This window comes from Vombatus ursinus, unplaced genomic scaffold (genome assembly GCF_900497805.2).
Source record: "Vombatus ursinus unplaced genomic scaffold, bare-nosed wombat genome assembly UNPS02006874.1, whole genome shotgun sequence".
Classification (NCBI taxonomy): Eukaryota; Metazoa; Chordata; class Mammalia; order Diprotodontia; family Vombatidae; genus Vombatus; species Vombatus ursinus.
In genome coordinates, this window is record NW_020946652.1 from 6,634,204 (window position 1) to 6,651,401 (window position 17,198).

At 53.2% G+C, this 17,198-nt stretch overlaps 1 protein-coding gene across 1 annotated transcript in view; it reads right to left on the reverse strand.

The window, feature by feature from the left end:
- Positions 1-12,424, reverse strand: part of TMEM44 (transmembrane protein 44) — a 30,855-nt gene extending 18,431 nt beyond the window's left edge. Inside the window, exons 1-5 of the mRNA XM_027848775.1 lie at positions 12,110-12,424; positions 11,409-12,001; positions 7,407-7,533; positions 3,590-3,683; positions 566-729 (exon numbers count right to left, since the gene is read on the reverse strand). Coding sequence (XP_027704576.1) covers positions 566-729; positions 3,590-3,683; positions 7,407-7,533; positions 11,409-12,001; positions 12,110-12,424 — 1,293 coding nt within the window. The remainder of the gene's footprint in view (positions 1-565; positions 730-3,589; positions 3,684-7,406; positions 7,534-11,408; positions 12,002-12,109) is intronic.
- Positions 12,425-17,198: the final 4,774 nt, after the last annotated feature.

Genomic DNA, 17,198 nt, shown 5'->3' on the forward strand with positions numbered 1-17,198 from the left:
GGCTCACATCCTGGGGGGGCACGTCAGGGGCTCACATCCTGGGGGGGCATGTCAGGGGCTCACATCAGGGCTGGGGTGCAGGGGAGAGACAACACGCACACAACTAAGTGCCTGGAAGATCTCACCAGAGCCAACGAAGACAATTAGGAAGGGGAAGGCATGCGCGGGGGAGAGCACTGGGAAAGAGCAGGAGGGGGGATTGGAGTTGAATCCTGAAGGAAGTTCAGGCAGCCAGGAGGCAAAGGAGAGGAAAAGGACTTCCAGGAGGGGGCCACAGATGGTGCAAAGGCAGGGAGCCCGAAGGTCCCATCTGAGGAGCACTAAGAAAGCCAGTGCAGCTGCATTATTGGGTCTGTGGAGGGGAGCAAAGAGTGGAAAGACTGGCCAGCAGCAGGAAGCCTGGTTGTGCCACACAGAAAACCTTGTATGGGTCCTCGAGGTGTGAGAAGCACTTCAGTTCATTTGGGGGGGGTGACGCTTTGGGGAGATGCCTCCAGCGGCTGTGGAGGGGGACGGGGAGTCGGAGGGGGGCAGACCCCTGCCAGCCCTTTGGCATTCTCGGTACCTGCAGGACACTTCCCAGAAGCCTTCTCTGCGCTCCACGGAATTCCGGGGTGGCTGGAGCCGGGGGAGCCAGGGCGAGCCAGCCAGTGCCCACCCCCAGGGGCACAAGGAGGACAAACATGCTGGCCCGGAGTTTCCTCCTCGTCCTTTCCCGGGAGCATCTGCCTGTAGCAAACACCCAAACCCCACTTTACTTCTGAACGAGAATGCCCAGAGACGGCGCAGCCTCTGAGCTGAAGGGGCCTCTGGAGGTACCTTGTCCATCTCATCCCTGACCAAAACACCCACTCTGCATTGTCCTGCTCAGGGACCCTCTGCTTGAAGACTTCCTTTATTTTTTTTTTTGGTTGGGCAATGGGAGTTAAGTGACTTGCCCAGGGTCACACAGCTAATAAGTGTTATGTGTCTGAGGCCGGATTTGAACTCAGGTCCTCCTGAATCCAGGGCCAGTGCTCTATCCACTGCGCCACCTAACTGCCCCGAAGACTTACAAAGACAGGGAACTCACTACCTGCCGAGGCAGCCAAGGGCGTCCCTTTGGAATGGAAGTTTTTCCTGATCTCCAGCCTAAGTCTGCCTCTTTGTAACTTCACCCCATGGCCCTGTCCGCTAGGGCCAAGCAGAACAAAGCCAGACCCAAACCCCTGCAGAGTAGTCAGAGAAGATGGCTGTTTGTGCAGAGGGCGGAGGTCCTTACTGGCTCCAGGAGAGCAGGGACTGTGGGCCTCAGTTTCCTTGCCTGTAAATGAGGGGCTGGCATAAATGTCCTCTGACATCCCTGCCAGCTCCAGACCTATGACCGCGTGCCCCTCAAGTCTCCTTTACTCCCGCTAAATGTCCTTGGCCCCTCGTGGACAGGGCCTCAAGTTTCCTCAACATCCTGGTCCCCTTGTTCTACACATACGTCCTAAGCCATGGCACTGGAGTGAATGTAATATTGCCAGTGGTATCTGCTCAGGGCAGAAGACAGTGGCACCGGCCTCAGATCCCCAAAGTTTCCTTGGCTTGCAGTCCACCACCACCCCCAGATCTTTTTCAGATGAGCTGCTAACCATGCTTCCCTCCCTCCTCCATCTTGTATGCTAAAGTCTATTTTTTTTTTTTTTGATCCAGTAAGAAGCTGAACAGGAAGTAGGGATGTCTTGAATTCTGTGTCTGAAATGTCTGAAACCCAGTTTCTGGTCAGCAGGAAGGAGAATGCTGACCCTAACCCTAAATTCAGTTAGCAGGAGCTGACTTTTCACATGCACCCTCCCCCACCTCTCACTTTGGAAAGATGGAGAGTTATCGAATGAGCCGCCTCTCTCCATACGGGGCCAGTATGATGCCCAACCATCGGGTCTGACATTGTTACTCAGGGAATGGTTTGGGGCAGCCCTCCGGCCTTTTCTTTCTTGATCTCACTTCCTTCATTGTTCTCTGGCGAAGCTCCCAATCCCGGGGCCTGGCCTGCCTCTCTTCCAGCTCTTCTCAAGACTTCTTCCCTCTGATCTCTCATTCTCTGTTTTATTCCTTCATAAATGTGTTATTGTTGTTCAGTCACGTTTGACTCTTTGTGACCCCATGGACCATACTGTCCACGCACTTTTCTTGGCATTTCATTCTCCAGCAGATTAAGGCAAACAAAGGTTAGGTGACTTGCCAGGATCACGCAGCTAGTAAGTGACTGAGGCTGGATTTGAACTCAGGTCTTCCTGACTCCAGGTCTAGTGCACTATCCACTGAGCCACTCACCTGCCTCTTCCTTCATGAAGCACTTCCCTTGTGAATCGATCCCACCATTCTGGAGAACAATTTGGAGCTATGCCCAAAGGGCTCTGAAGCTGTGCATACCCTTTGACCCAGAAATAGCACTACTAGGGCTGTATCCCAAAGAAATCACAAGAAAAGGAAAAGCAGCTCTTTTTATGGTGGCTAAAGACTGGAAATTGGGGGGATGCCCACCAATTGGAGAATGGCTAAACAAGCTGTGGTATATGATTGTAATGGAACATTATTGTGCTACAAGAAATGAAGAGGGTGGTTTCAGAAAAACCTGGAAAGACTTTTATGAACTAATGCAGAGTGAAGTGAGCAGAACCAGGAGAACACTGCACATAGAAACAGTAACATTGTACAATGTTACTCTTCTCAGCAATACAATGCTCCAAGACCATCCCAAAGGCCTCATGATGGAAAATGCCGTCCACCTCCAGAGAAAGAACTGATGGTGTCTGAACACAGACTGAAGTATGCTTGCTTTCTTTCCTTTCCTTTTTTTTTTTTTTTTTGGCTTGAGTTTTCTTGCACAAAATGACTCACATGGAAATGTTTTACACGACTGCACATGTATAACCTGTATCAGACTGCTTACCATCTCAGGGAGCAGGGAGGGGAGGGAGGGAGAAAATTTGGAACTCCTTGAGTATGGATATGGCACAAATTTGTCTTAAGAGAATTTTTTCTAATTGTGATTGTTGAAGATGAAAAATGCATCTATTCTAGTGTGTCACCATATGATTTATAGCAAGTTTAAGGGAGTATTACCAAAAAGATCAATTGTTCCAAAACTAATCAATTTATGCAGCAGCAGAGAATTACATTCCTCTTGGGAACACTTTCTAAGTCCTTTTTTATATCTCAATAGCAACATTTTCTTTCTAAAAAAGGGGGAGGGTTAGGGTTAGCTTGGAGGTGCAGTGTGTGAACTGAGCCCCACTTGGCTCAATGGGAGCTGGCCTTTCTGTGGCTGTGGGGCCTCTAAAGTCCCAGAAACCTAGGGACCACGGTCCCGTCCCCCCGACCCCAATGGGACCATGGAGTATCTTCTCTGCCTGGTGACTATTTTCCAGACTGTCCTCCATGAAACCTCAGGGCCCTAACACTTCCTGGCCTCCGAGCTCAGAGCCATGGTCACCTCAAGGCCTTTCCAACAATGGCAGGCTTTCACTCTCCCTGACCCAGCCACATGCCCTTGGCCCCGAGGACCCAGGAATGGCCAGGGAACCACCTTCCCCTGCACAAGTGACAGCCCCCACACACTCACCCAGCTTGGGCTTGATCTCCGAGCCACAGATGGGGAAGAGAAGCAGTATGAGGTTGACCACCTCAATGGCCGCCAGGTAGACGCCAGTGAAGACCTGTGGGAGAAAGAGGTTTCTCAATGCTCCTGGTGCACAAATAGGTCTTGCCAGTGGTTATAGACCTTTGAACAAGAACTTCTAATACCGAGATTGTTAATAAACCAACCCCAACGCAGTCTCGTGTTTACGCAGGCATTGGACATGATGACCTCTAAGGTCAGGCTCCAGCTCAAATGCAGACTCTAGGACACTAATGAGAACAGTGCCAGAAGGAAGCAGCATTTGCTTCTTGGGGGGGTGGGGAGGGGGGAGGGCTGGGGACAGAAGAGGGTCTTTCCTACACATCTGCACTATCAACGAATAGACCAGAACCTTCATGCAACTCTGTGGCACCCCTCTGGCAGCCCCGGCAAAGCAACCAGGCTCTGGGGGATGCTACCCCCCTACCCTGCCAACACACACACTCATCACATATTTACACACACATAATACACACACCCCTACATTCATACACATACACACCCATACATACATACATATAACATACACACAATATGCCCATACACACATATGCACACATAACACACACATGCATACACACATCCACACTCCAAGAGAGGTTGTGCAGCAAAGGTTTGCTCCAACACCTGGACCATAAGCTCATCCCTCTGTCTGTGTTTCTCCTTTTATGGTCTGTGGGCTTGAGAGCTCTCCCTGTCTCTGGAACTGGGTTCAGGACTTGTTGTGGCCAAAAAGATCTGTACTCCCATGCCCAACCTAGGGGTGGCTCTCCCCAAATTTAATCAAGCCTATAATGTGCTCATAGAATCAGAGATCCAGATCTGGAAGGACCTCTGATGTCATCTATCCCCACCGCTACTTTACAGATAGGGAAATCAAGGCCCAGAGAAGGTGGTATGTTCAAAATGTAGAGTGGCACAGTGGGCAGAGCCTTGGATTAGAATCCCACCTGAGATACCTCCTAGCTGTGTGAAGTTGGGAAAAACCCAATCTCTTGAGCCCTCAGTTTACTGTCTATAAAATGGAGATAACATCTTCTCAGGATTGTCTCAGCAGAGGTGTCAGACTCAGCCAAACCTCCCAGAGCAGGCATTCTAAGTCAATAGCGAGCCTGGGTCCTTTTCTGTCTGACTTTGACACCACTGGTCAAGAAGCTCAGATTAAATGGTGGAAGGCAGAGGTTCCCAAACTTATTTGGCCTACTGCCCCTTTTCAAAAAAATAACTCAATGCCCCACCCGGAAATCTTTCTTTAACCTTTTATTCAATGCCCCCCAACTGCACCCAAGGCTATACTGTTCCGCCATGGTTCCAGCATGGGTGTGTGTGTGTGGGGGTGGGGTGTGTGGCCCCCCCAGAGGGTGCTATCGCCCACTTTGGGAACCTTTAAAGCAGTGAAGGTAATGATTGTTAAAACACAATGGCAATATAGAGACATATATTATGTGTGTTATCTTTCCACAAAATCTTGAAATCATTCATCAGAAATTATAAAAATTGAGAAAAGTCAATCAATTAAGATGCCAACTCAGAGCAGACCCTTAGATGAAGCCCTTAGCATTGACCAAGGACGGTCAGACTGCAAGCAAGGCCAAAGCCCTGGTTCCGGGCCCGTTCCGGGACCTGTCTGGGTGCGCCCGAGCCGCCGGCCGCCGCGTGAGCACGAAGGGTCATTCTAATCATCGTTATGACAGTCGTCTGTGCTAAGCAGGTTTGCCACAAGCCCTGGGAAGAAGGGCCATGAAGCAACAGCACCTGAGGCCTTCCGAGACTGCAGACGGGCTCCGGCCATGGAGAGACCACGGGAGACTGGAGGCATCAGGTTTGGGGGAGGGCCGAGGTCAGAAAAGAGAAAGCGGGGCGGGGAGGCGAAAGTGCAAAGCTCCCCCTTCCCCAGGAACCTCCCCTTGAAGGAGCTGGAGGAGCTTGGCCCAGTCAAGATATGTGTTTAGAGATGAAACAGATTTGGAGGAGCTTGGGTGCCGTAGGAAAGGCCGCGGGGACAAGGAATGCCTGGGGTGAAGGAGGGGAGCTGCCAGGGGCTGTGGGAAGCATGGGGGCAGTAGCAAGTCCACAGTCATTCAACTCCAGCTCGCTCAACGATAGAACCTGTGGTCTGCAGCCCGGGAGCACTGAGCTAGAGACTGGGGAGGAAGACAAGTTTAGCAGTTCCTGCCCTCAGGGAGCTTACTTTCTCTATTGGGAAAACAGCAAACACACCGACTGGTCCCTATCAAGGATGTTTCCAGGTGAAGAGGCTGCTGCTGCTGGGGAGCAGGAAAGGCCCCATGGAGGAGGGGGCCCTCAAACCTGGCAGGCAAAGAGTCTGAGATTCCTAGAGGCTGAGGTGGGGGATGCATTCTAGGTGGGAGGCAGGGTGTGAGGAGGGTACAATGGCATGAGGGTGGGAAATGAAGCTCTATATGGAGAGCAGAGAATAGGTCAGCTGGTTGGGAGCAAAGCACACGTCTGGAAAGATGGACCACAGTCCGATTGCAAAGGGCTTTAAAACCCAGACGGAAGCTTTCAAATGTCTCGCAGACTTCCTTTCAGCATTTTAAACTGGAAACAAGGAAGATCCATCCCAGCTGAACTGACTCAATAGGGGGGCACCACGGATGGAAAATGGTGGACTGAGGTAGAGGTAGAAATCAGGAGGGAGAACAAGACGGGAAAGGGGGCAGGGGACGGTCCTTGGGAGCCAGAGTCTGTGACTCCTTCTGACATCCATCTGCCCACCTCTCCCAGTGTCACCGGATTCCAGGCCTGCCTCCTGTCACTCGGGCTCTGTCCCTGCTCTGGGGCCACTGGCTTCCTCTAACAAGAGTTAGCATTTACATAACACTTTAACCTTTGCCAAGTATTTTACAAAGATCTCATTTGCTCCACAGAAGAGCCCTGGGAGGTAGGTGCTACTCTTATTCCCTTATAAAGATGAGGAAACTGAGGCATTCAATGGTTAAGCGGTTTACCCAAATTCCTCCGGCTAGTGTCTCAGGTGGGATTTGAACACGGGTCTCCCTCATGGTGCATGGCCTGCACTCTAGCGGCTGCCTTCCCAAACTGCCGAGGTTGGTGTGGGAAGAGCCCAGGCCATGGAGTCAGCTGACCTGAAGTCAAACCCAGCTGTAGCACCTAAGGGACTACATGTGACCAATGTCCTAACATGTAACATGGGGATGACACAGGGAGCATGAGGGTTCTCCCAAGGAGCCAGTTTAAAGCACTTTGAAAGCGGAAAACTTTATGGGTGAATAGCCATGTTACAGCAGACATGATCCTGGGTGCCCAGGGAACTCAGGCTAGTCCTCTTGTATCCCCCACAGTCTCAATCCTGCCGAGCACATGCTGGTGGGGGTGGGGGGCTCCCTACACAGAGAAGGTACAGGCCAGGTGCTGGGGGGGGGCTCCCTACATGGAGCAGGCACAGCCCAGGTGCTGGGGGAGGGGAATCCCTACACAGAGCAGGCACAGGTCAGATCCAGGACACTAGCTGTTACTCCACCACTCACTCCTGGGAGGCACTGGGTGACCCCAACTCCCCACTTGGGCTCCAGCGGCCTCCCCTTAGGAGTCTCTCTGTCTGGGAGCAGAGACAAGGGTCCCTGAGCTGGGATTAGGGACTGGGCAGGCAGGCAGGCAGCCAGGCAAAGCTGGCGATGCTTCTGATATAGCCTACGTCTGACCCCTGGTGGCCACTGTGGTGCTCACACAGGGCCCAGCAGAGCCTGGCCGGGTACCTGGGGCACGAGGCACCTACCTGGATGGGGAGCTGCTTGGACAGCAGGGCCCCAAAGGCATCACTCAGGCTGCCCACAAAGCGGTAAATCACACACAGCACAGACCTGTCCCGGTTGGATTTCTTGCAGCACCCCAAATAAAAACACCTGAAGAGAGAAGGGCAGACATAACAGAAGATGGGTGAGTGCCTGGCGCATGGCCCTCGGGCTTTTGCTACTGATGTGCTGCGGGTTTTCAGAGCCAGATTTGGAGGGGGAGGTCTGGGGGCTCAGAGGGGACCCTTGTTTATCACGGTATGGGGGAGTTCTGGGCGGCCAGGGGCCTCACTCCCTTATGGACTGAAAAAGGGAGAACGCCCCAGGAGTGCCAGATCAGGCTCTCTTGAATCTCCAATTCTCCCTCTCTCTCTCTCTCTCTCCCTGAGGGCAAGAACTGCTTCATCTTCTGATCACGGCAGCTAGGCGGTGCCACAGGGAGCAGGGTCTGGACCTGAGTTCAAATCCAGCCACAGACACTTATTACCTGTGTGACCCTGGGCAAGTCACTTGAACCTCTGCTTGCCTCAGTTTCCTCAACTGTAAAATGGGGATAATAACAATAGCACTTACCTGGCAGGGTTGTTGTGAGGGTCAGAGGGGTATTTGTAAAGTGCTCATCCTGCTCTATAAATGCCTATTCCTTTCCCTTCCCGTGCCCAGCACAGGGCTTAGCTCATAGTAGGTGCTTAATTAATGCTTGTCGGGTTGTATCAGTGACCCTGCCTCCACTTCTTTTGCAGACTCTTCTCGAGTCTTTTTTTTTTTTTTTTTAGTTTTTAGTTTTTAGGCAGTTGGGGTTAAGTGACTTGCCCAGAGTCACACAGCTAGTGAGTGACAAATGTTCAATATGAGGTTGGATTTGAACTCAGGTCCTCCTGGCTTCAGGGCCAATGCTTTATCCACTGCACCACCTAGCTGCCCCTCTTCTCGAGTCTTCCCTGTTATCCAGAAGCGTGGGCCCGGCTGGAGCCTTTGCATCGCTCGTCTCTCCCCAGGCTAGGGATCTGAAGAGCGACAAAGCCCTGCCTTTGGCTCTGGGGTCCACCATGAACTGGTCGGGGTCAGCCGCAGCAAATCCCTTTTGGGATCCCCAAATGGGCCTCTGCTGTCTCATCTGTAAGTTCTCTCTAACAGACAGACGGCAGGGGGAGGGTCGCTAAGCATGCTGCTTATTGATTAATATGAGTAAACTCCCATCTCCCCCCTCCCTTTTCTAAAACTATCCTAGGAACATTATTATTTTAGCCGGATTAAAGCTTTGGTTCCTGTGAAAATGACAAGGCACCTGAGACAACAAAAAGACCCCTGGGTTTGGAGTTAGGGCCCTGGGTTTGAATCCTGGCACTTTTACACCCTACCCTTGTGACCTGGGAAAGTCGCTGCCCTCTCCTGGACCTCCAGAAGACACAAGTGTTCAAGTCAAGTCAACAAGCATCTATGAAGAGCCTACTATGTGCCAGATACTCTGTTAACCGTTGAGGAACAAAGAAAGGTAGAAACCGTCCCTGCCTACAAGGGGCCCTAGCACCCAGGGTGCGGGCCCTGGAGTCAGGAAAACCTCAGTTCCAATCTGGCCTCAGACACTTCCTAGCTGGGTGACCCTGGACAAGTCACTTAAGCCTGCTTGACTCAACTATTCCCTCAACTGTAAAATGGGGATAATAGTAGCACCCACCTCCCAGACTTGTTGCCAGGATAAAATGAGGGAACAGTTGTAATGCGCCTGGCACGGAGGTGGGAGCTAGATAAATGCACCCTATTACTAGAGACCCCATGCCAACAAGCAGGCACAGTTAAGCTATGGACAGGGGAGATGGGAAGTAATCTCAGAGGGAAAGCACCATAAATGTGCTCAGCAGGGAGCAGTCCCTGAATCCTTGGTGTTGATGAACAGCCAGAGTCCAGGTATTTTCATCGTCTTCCCTTGGCTGGAAGGCTCTCCCTCCTCACCTTGGCCTCCTGGCTCCCCTGGCTTCCCCCAAGGCCCAGCTAAAGTCCCACCTTCTTCCCCAACAATCCGCCCTAATCCTGATGCTTCCCTGTTCAGCCCAGGCGGCCCTGGCACATAGTAGGCCCTTAACACATGTTTACTGACTAATGAATCCCAAATGTTTTCTCTTTCTATTTTTAATCTCATTCTGATTTTTGTTTTTACATCACCTTCATTTCTGAATCTAACTCTTGCAGGGAGCTGTTGGGTCCTTGTGAGCTGGACCGTCAAGAGAGAATTGAAGACACTGGGAACCTGAGGGGCCAAGTGAGGGGGCTGGGCAATGAGAAGGCAGAAGGGGCAGGAGTGAGTGGCCAGGCCTGCCAGTCTTTATTTCCCAGTTCTGCACAGAGCACCTGCCAATCCTGAATCTGGTCAGTTCCTCTCAATCAGTCAGCCTGGACAGTGACCCGGCCCAGACTTAATTACCCATCAGAGACAGGGCCTCAGAGGCCATTTCATCCAAACCCTTCATTTTACAGATGAAGAAACTGAGGCCCGGAGAGGGGAAGGCAGTGGCCATGGTCACATAGGGAGTGAGGAGCTCCTGGCCTTGACTCCAAAGCCAGCCCACCCTTCTAATGTTAGAGATGGGAAACTGAGGCCCAGAGAAGCGAATTGCCCAGGTTCACTGAGCTCATTAGGGCCAGGCCAGGATAAGGTCCCAGGTCTCCCACTAGCTTACACTGTCTCTGCTGACACCTCAGGTCATTCTGCTCCCCTCTCCTGCAGCATTAGAAACCACAGTTAAGACTTGTCAAAAATCAGGATAAAGTATATATGGAATGTGAGCTCAGTGGGCAGCAGGCCCATGGACTTCTTCAAGAGCTGCCCTGCCCCCAAAGCCCAGCAGGCGGAATCCCTCAGCCACAGGCAGCCCTGATGGCTGGCCAAGCTCCCTGCCTTCCAGGGCCATTCATTCCACTTGTCTTTAGACCAAGGGGGCAAACGCGGGTGCTATTTTTGGGGCTTCCTGACACCTCGGAGGTTATTTTAAGTCAGTTTTCCCCTCAAGGGCCTCACATGAATAAGGCTGGACAAGAAGAGTGGGGCCTGGAACAGATACTAGACGTGCAGGTCTGGTTTGGTTCTTACCTCCTCTGTCTAAATCCCAAGGAGGAGAAGGCCAGGCTGGGAAATAGCATCAGGAGCCCTGATACTCCGCAGCAGGGAGGCCTTGGCTAAGTCCCTTTCCACCTCTGAGTCTCAGTTTCCTGCTCTTTAAAGTGCTGGGGAGGTACTTTAAGGTTCATCCCCTCTCACAATCAAGGTTATCTCTAGGGGATGAGAGGGGGGACAGGCCTTCTGCCTCCTTTCTCTTCTTCCCCTTTGATTTTCCAGTTGAATTTTCCCCTGTCTCCACCAGAGGAATGAGTTAAGGGATCATCCATTTGGGCTCTTGAAGGTCCCACGACAGAGGAAGAAACTGAGGCCAGGGAGATTACAGGGATCCGCCCAAGGTCATAGAGTGAACAAACAGCAGATCTGAGATTCGAACCCAGGGCCCTTGACCCCAGATCCCACCTACTTTCCACCTTACCAAGAGCCCTCGTAGGCGGCCCCCTCCCGTCCCGGCTCTTCACTTTTTGCTCTTTCGGGCTTCTCCTGCGCTCCCGAGGCTGTTTCGGTACCAGGGAGCCCAGTTTCCCGTTCCCTCCCCTCGTCGCACCCGCTTTCCAGCTGGCAGAGCCGGCTGCCCCTGCCTCAAGACCACAATCCCGAGCCGGAGAGAGGACGTCCCTCGGAGAACATCTGGTCCCCTCCTTCCCCCCTCGTTTTTCGGGAGAGGAAAGTGCCCGAGACCGGCTCTGCCTCGCCCCAGGGTCGCGCAGGCAATAAGACGCAGACTGCGGACTCGAACCCGGGTCCTCTGACCCTTGGCCCCGGACCTCAAAGCCTCTGCCCCCTCCTCAGCGGCAGCAGCAGCCCTCTCCACCGGCCCCCACCCATGGGAGCCCCGTGCGCCCCTCCCTCTCTCCCCCCGCGCATTTACAAGACGTGGGCGGCGATCCAGAGCAGGGAAGCCAGCAGCCACAGGCCGAAGGAGAGGCACACGCGGTCACGGGCGAAGCAGTCGGCTAGGTAGTGCCAGTCCCCGAGGGCGGGCTCGGGGGCCATCCCGGCCGGTGCCAGGGCGTTTCCGCGGCCCGGATCCTCCTCCGCGTGGCTGGGGTCCGAGGGCTCGGAGGAGGCGGGCGTAGCCGCAGCCCCGAGCCGCTCCCGGTCTTCCTGCGGCTCGACCTGGCACGTCGGGCTCAGCGCGCGGGGAGCGCGGGCTCGGCCATGCCCACGGCCACACGAGCGCCCCCCCCCCCCGCGCGGGGGGCGCGGGGCGCTGGCAGGCTGGCTCTGCCTGGGCAGCCCCTGTGGAGCAGCCCAGGCAGGACGCGAGTCCTTCCCGGCACGTCTGATCGCCGCCGGACAGACGGCGGGGGAGCGGACGGACGACGGCCAGGCGGACAGACGACGGCCAGGCTCGGGAATTCTCCGAGCCCGAGCGAGAGTTACTTTGTAACAATCGCTGTCTGCGGCTTCGCCTATTGTTCGGGATGTGGGCGGCGCGGCGCGGCGCGGAGGCGGCGCCCTCTAGTGGGCAAATGCGGGACACGCCGCTGCCTTGAGGCCGCAGAGCGAAGGCGTGGGATGGGAGGGGGTGAGCTAGGCGGTGTCCCTGGTACTTCTCTTCTGAAATACCTTCAAGGCTCCCCTCCCATAGGAGAGCCTCTCCCAAGGCTGTGTGATCTTGGGCAAAATCCTTGATCCCAGCCTCAGCTTCCTCATTTGGAAAAGGAAAGGGTTGAGTGAGATGACTTCCAGGGTCCCTTCTGATTCTAAATCATATCCTATCCGCCAAACTCTGGGAATAGCCTGGAAATGATGAGAAGGGCCTCCAGCAACGATGATGCAGGCACTCAGTCGCTCACTGACCCCCAAGAGCTGGGCTTTTAGAATCTGTGTATGGGGGTTCGGGTCCTGCTGGCTGCTCTGCTGCCTGCCAGCTCTGGGCATGGGGGGAGAGCCAGCCCAAACCGAGCGGCTTAGCTAGCCCTGAGCACAGTGCCCAGCCACAGTAGGTGCTTAATAAATGCACGTTGACTTGATTCTGGCAAGGGCGGCTGAAGACAGGTTGGGAAGGGATTTAAAAGCCAGGCAGAGAGCTTGTGTGTCGAGCCAAGAGAGTCGATGCCGCTTTTTGAGCGGAGTATCGCTGGCCTCCCTTTGGAAGGTGGTATGGGGAGAAGGGACTGGAGGCGGGGAGGCCCATTTGGAGGCTACTGTGACAGTCCAGGTGACAGGGAGTGAGGGCCAAAACAAGGGTGGTTGCCATGTGAGTGGAGAGGAGAAAATGACCAAGGAAATGGGGGGAAACATTTATTAGGCATCCCTAGGAAGAGGGCAGTGGGCTGGTGCAATGGTTGGAGCACCAGGCTCAGGAGTCAGGAAAACTTATTTTCCTGAGTTCCAATCTGGCTTCAGACACTTCCTAGCTATGTGACCCTGGGCAAGTCACTTCACCCTGTCTGCCCCGGTTTCCTCATCTAGAAAAGGCACTGGAGAAGGAAATGGCAAATCTCTGCCAGGAAAACCCCAAATGGGATCCCAGAGAATCAGATACAGCTGAAATGACGGAGCACTGAATAACAGGATGGGACTTCGCACTTGTGCACCCCACAAGGTCGTTTCAGTTCAAACACCTTCCAGCTTAACCTGGAGGATTCACTCCTGGGCTTTCCGGAGGCAACCAAACAATCCTCTTCCACACACTTGCTTTCCTGGTTGCTTGAAGTGACCTGGTGAGAGGCCCCCGACCATGAGGCTGTCCCCCTGTGGGTCCTGGCCACTGGGCAGGCTTCTGGGGGCATCCTGTCTGACAGCAGGAGTCCCTGAAGCCTGAGGCTTGTTTGCTTTCTACAACACATCTTTGGGGCCTGTCACTTCCCCCCACGGGAAGCGCCAGCAGGAAGAGACGGCCCACCCTGGCGACAAATCACAGACGCCCTGGGAAAAAAAACTGGCGTCAAAACTGAAAATAAAAAAAAAAAATTCTCCCATCCAGTGCCTGTTTCCTGGCGCTGTTCTCCTCAGGGCTGTTGTTTGACAAAAGGTCTTCTGGTGAATCAACCTCCAGATCAGGGAAACCAGCAGGCCTGAGGAGTGACCCAAGGCTCACTGGTGAACAAGGGAACTCAGGCAGGTAATGTTTAGTAAGTGCCTACGGCGCTGCCAGGCACTGTGCTAAGTGCTGGAGACACAAGGAAAGGTAAGAGCCCAGCTCCCAACCTCCAGGAGCTCTGTGTGAAGGGGGCTGGGGACAACAGGGAAATGACTAGATACGAACAAGCTATCAGCAGGATAAACTGGAAACAACCGACAGGCAAGGCACACGAATGAAGAGGGACGGAGAAAGGCGTCTTGTAGACCGTAGGATTTCAGCTGGGACTTGAAGGAAGCCAGGGAAGCCAAGAGCGAGTGCTGAGGAGGGCATGCCAGGCAGGGCACACAGCCAGGGGACTTGCAGGGATCGGGAGATAGAGGGTTAGAGAAGGAAGAGGAGGGAAGCTGGTGTCCCCGGGGGCAAAGTGTGGCAAGGGGGAGAGGTTTAGGAAGCCTGGAAAGGAGGACGGTGCGCTTGAACACCAAACACAGGATTTGGCTTTGGATTCTGAGATGGAAGTTTACTGGGGGTGTATGTGACAGAGTCCAGCAGAACCTACAGCTTTCCCTCTCTTGATTCGCCCCTTTTATTCTGCCTCCGTCTTGTTTGAAGTTAGCAGTTAGTGGCAGTCAAATTGCTCTCCCCCCCCCTCCATTAGACTGTGAGCTCCTGGAAGGCTGGGCTGGGCCTTTACCTTACTTCGTGTATCTCCAGTACTTTGAGCAGTGCCTGGCACACAGCAGGTGCTTAATCAATGCTTGCTGAGTCACACTAGAAAGTCAGTATCCTTCCAAGTTCTCCTTGGCCTTTCTGCAAAGGCCTGCTCCCCAAATGCTGGGGGGTGGGGAGACTGGGGCCAGAGCATAGAACATCACACCCACGAAAGCTACAAAGAGGAGCTCACCACTTTCCTAAACTAGCGGGACCACAAAACCAAAGGCAAACATGGCAGGGCAGGAGAGGGGTCTGATGGGGGAGGTGGGCCACCCCATACCCAAAGCCACGTAGAGCACTCAGAAGCCTGAGCTGGCCTCCTCCTCGCTGGGAAGACTTCTTAGAGCCTCGTGTAGCATTGCCCCCCTTCCCCCAAAACTGCTGAGGCCCCGCCCTCTTCCCCTACCCCATCACCGAGGCTCCTCCCTCTTTCCCTCTCCCACTACTGAGGCTCCAACTTCCCCCTCCCTCCCCCCCAACGATAGAATTTTTCTCCTGGAAGTCAGAGCTCTCTGAAAGGCCAAAGACAAGAGAGAGCTTGTACTGGGGGAAAACACATGGTCTCTTCTTGGGTGTCAAAGGTTAGCAACTGGAACTTTCTCCTTCAGCCTGAGGGGCCAAGGGCTGGGTAAGCAGAGCTGCCCAGGCCTGCTTAGCAAGTCACAGAATGCACCTGTGGCCATCTCATCTACAGGCAGGTCACTTCCTGATGCCACGATCTGTTTTTCAGACATTTAACCTTAAGTCTCCCTTACCAGCCCTCCCTTCTATCCCCTGACAGCAGGCAGACCATGGTAATCACTCTCCAGGAACTCACTTGAAAAGGCTGACTCTTGTGATAGAATACCACTACTGTGCTGTAAGAAATGATGAGCTGGTTAGTTTTAGAAAAACATGGAAAGACTGACATGAATAACAAAGAATAAAATGAGCGCAACCAAGAGCACGATGTATACAGTAGAAGCAAAACTGTTCCAAGAACTAAGTCATTTTGAGTATTACAATCACTCAAATCAGCTACACAGGACCTGTGAAGGAAGACGCTATCTGCAGCCAGAGAAAGAACTGAGCAACAGAAGTATGCCTTCTCTAGAGCAGGGTGGGGAGGGAGAAAAAAAGTGCACAACAGAGAACAAAAGAAAATTTAGAAGGAAGCACAGAAAGGCGGGGCAGCGTTTATTACATAGTTTTTTAAAAAAAAAGCAAACAGTGTTAAATGGAAATTCATGGCTTTCTATTGAATCCTCTATGTTGTATTGTGTACGTGGAAATGGCGTTTTTGTCTTTCTGTTTAAGTTCAAAATGAATAAAAAAACACCTTTTAAATTAAAAAAAAATTATTCACTTCAAGGAGGAAATCTCTTTTCCCGGCCCTTCTTGTTGAAGTGTGGCACACACAGGGCATTTCTCAAGGATCATCTCTGTAGTGACTCCCTTCATGGAGGGGGAAAGCCCCCCCATTCCAAGATGCTTCAGTCACCTAGAAAGACCCAAACCCATTGTTTCTAGGAGCACCCTTCCCCATTCCAATCATTCTGAGACAGATTATCTGCAGGACAGCAACCTGTCAACCTGTCCCATGAGGGCATCGGTTCCACCAAACACCCTCCCATTGCCCACGGCAAAGGGTCAACGTGTGAGCTCTCCGGCTGTGCGTGGGAGTCCAAGACTCTCCCTTGGTGAGAGGTCTCCCTGCAAGGGCAGCTGCCTTTGTTTTCCCATGGCCTCCTGCTCCCATTCTCCCAGGACAGTGCTTTGCAGCCAGCAAGTGCTTAATAATTAAGCACCAACTGTCTAAGAGGCCATACCTTCCTTTAAGAACAGTTAAGGGGAAAAGGAGAAAGACGAGACTCAACTTGCTTAATCTCTAGTGGAGAATGAGGAATAGGAAATTTTCTTTAATAAACACAACAGGTATTTTAAACTCTGATTCAATTCCAGCAGTCACCGAGAGGAATGCCCAGCCAGGCAGAGGTGGGTGGCACAGGGGGAAAGGCAGCCAAGGTATGGTGAAGAGCCTGGACCAGGCCAACTGAGCCCAGAGGAGGGTTCAAATCTTTCCTCCACATCCACACAGGTATCTTAAACAATCAAAGGAGACCCTCTAAACTAACGGGTTATGCCATCAGCTGTTATCAGAGGAGGTAACAGGGAGTGCCTGGACAGACCTCCTGGAGGCTGCCTCCAGCTCTGGGTCCCCTGTCAGAAAGGGCATTGACAAGCATCCAGAGTGAATGCCGGTGCCAGGGGCACTGGCTGAATACTGGAGATGCCCTTACTGTCTCCAGGTAGATGAAAGGCTGTCAGAGACACTGAATCTTGGGGGGCAGGGACAGCGTTGGGTTTGCAGCCAGCAGACCTGGGACAACTCCCAATCCTGCCCGACACCAGTGGAGCTGTTTGTTTCCTCATCTGTAAAATGAGGGGTGGGATGAGACGGTCTCTGTAGCCCCCCTAGGCTCCAATGGGTGGAAGCCACAAAGAGACAACTTTAGGCTTGATGCCAGGAAACACTTCCCAACCATTAGCTATTCAAAGTGGGGCAGGCCACCCTGGCAAGGCAGGGATGTCTTCCTTTATGCCAAACCTTCAACCCTAGGCAAACATCTACAGGCTGAGCTAGAAGGGCACCCGCGCTTCCTTCCAGCTGAGTGGACAGGGTGGCACGTCCCACAACACCTGGACCTCTACAGGCCCCAGGAACGGCAACCTTGCCTTTATGGCTCTTGGCACGTCCACCCTTAGCACACACAGGAAGCCTTACCTGCTCTGCTCTCTCAAACCAGCAGCCCGGCCACATACCGAGGTCTCTCTTCAGACCCGAGGGCTGCTCACTCCATCCTCTAGGGTATCAGAGAGCAGGGCACACCTGAAGCTGTCATCCAACCCGGGGAAGAGGCTGGGTCTGCCCCC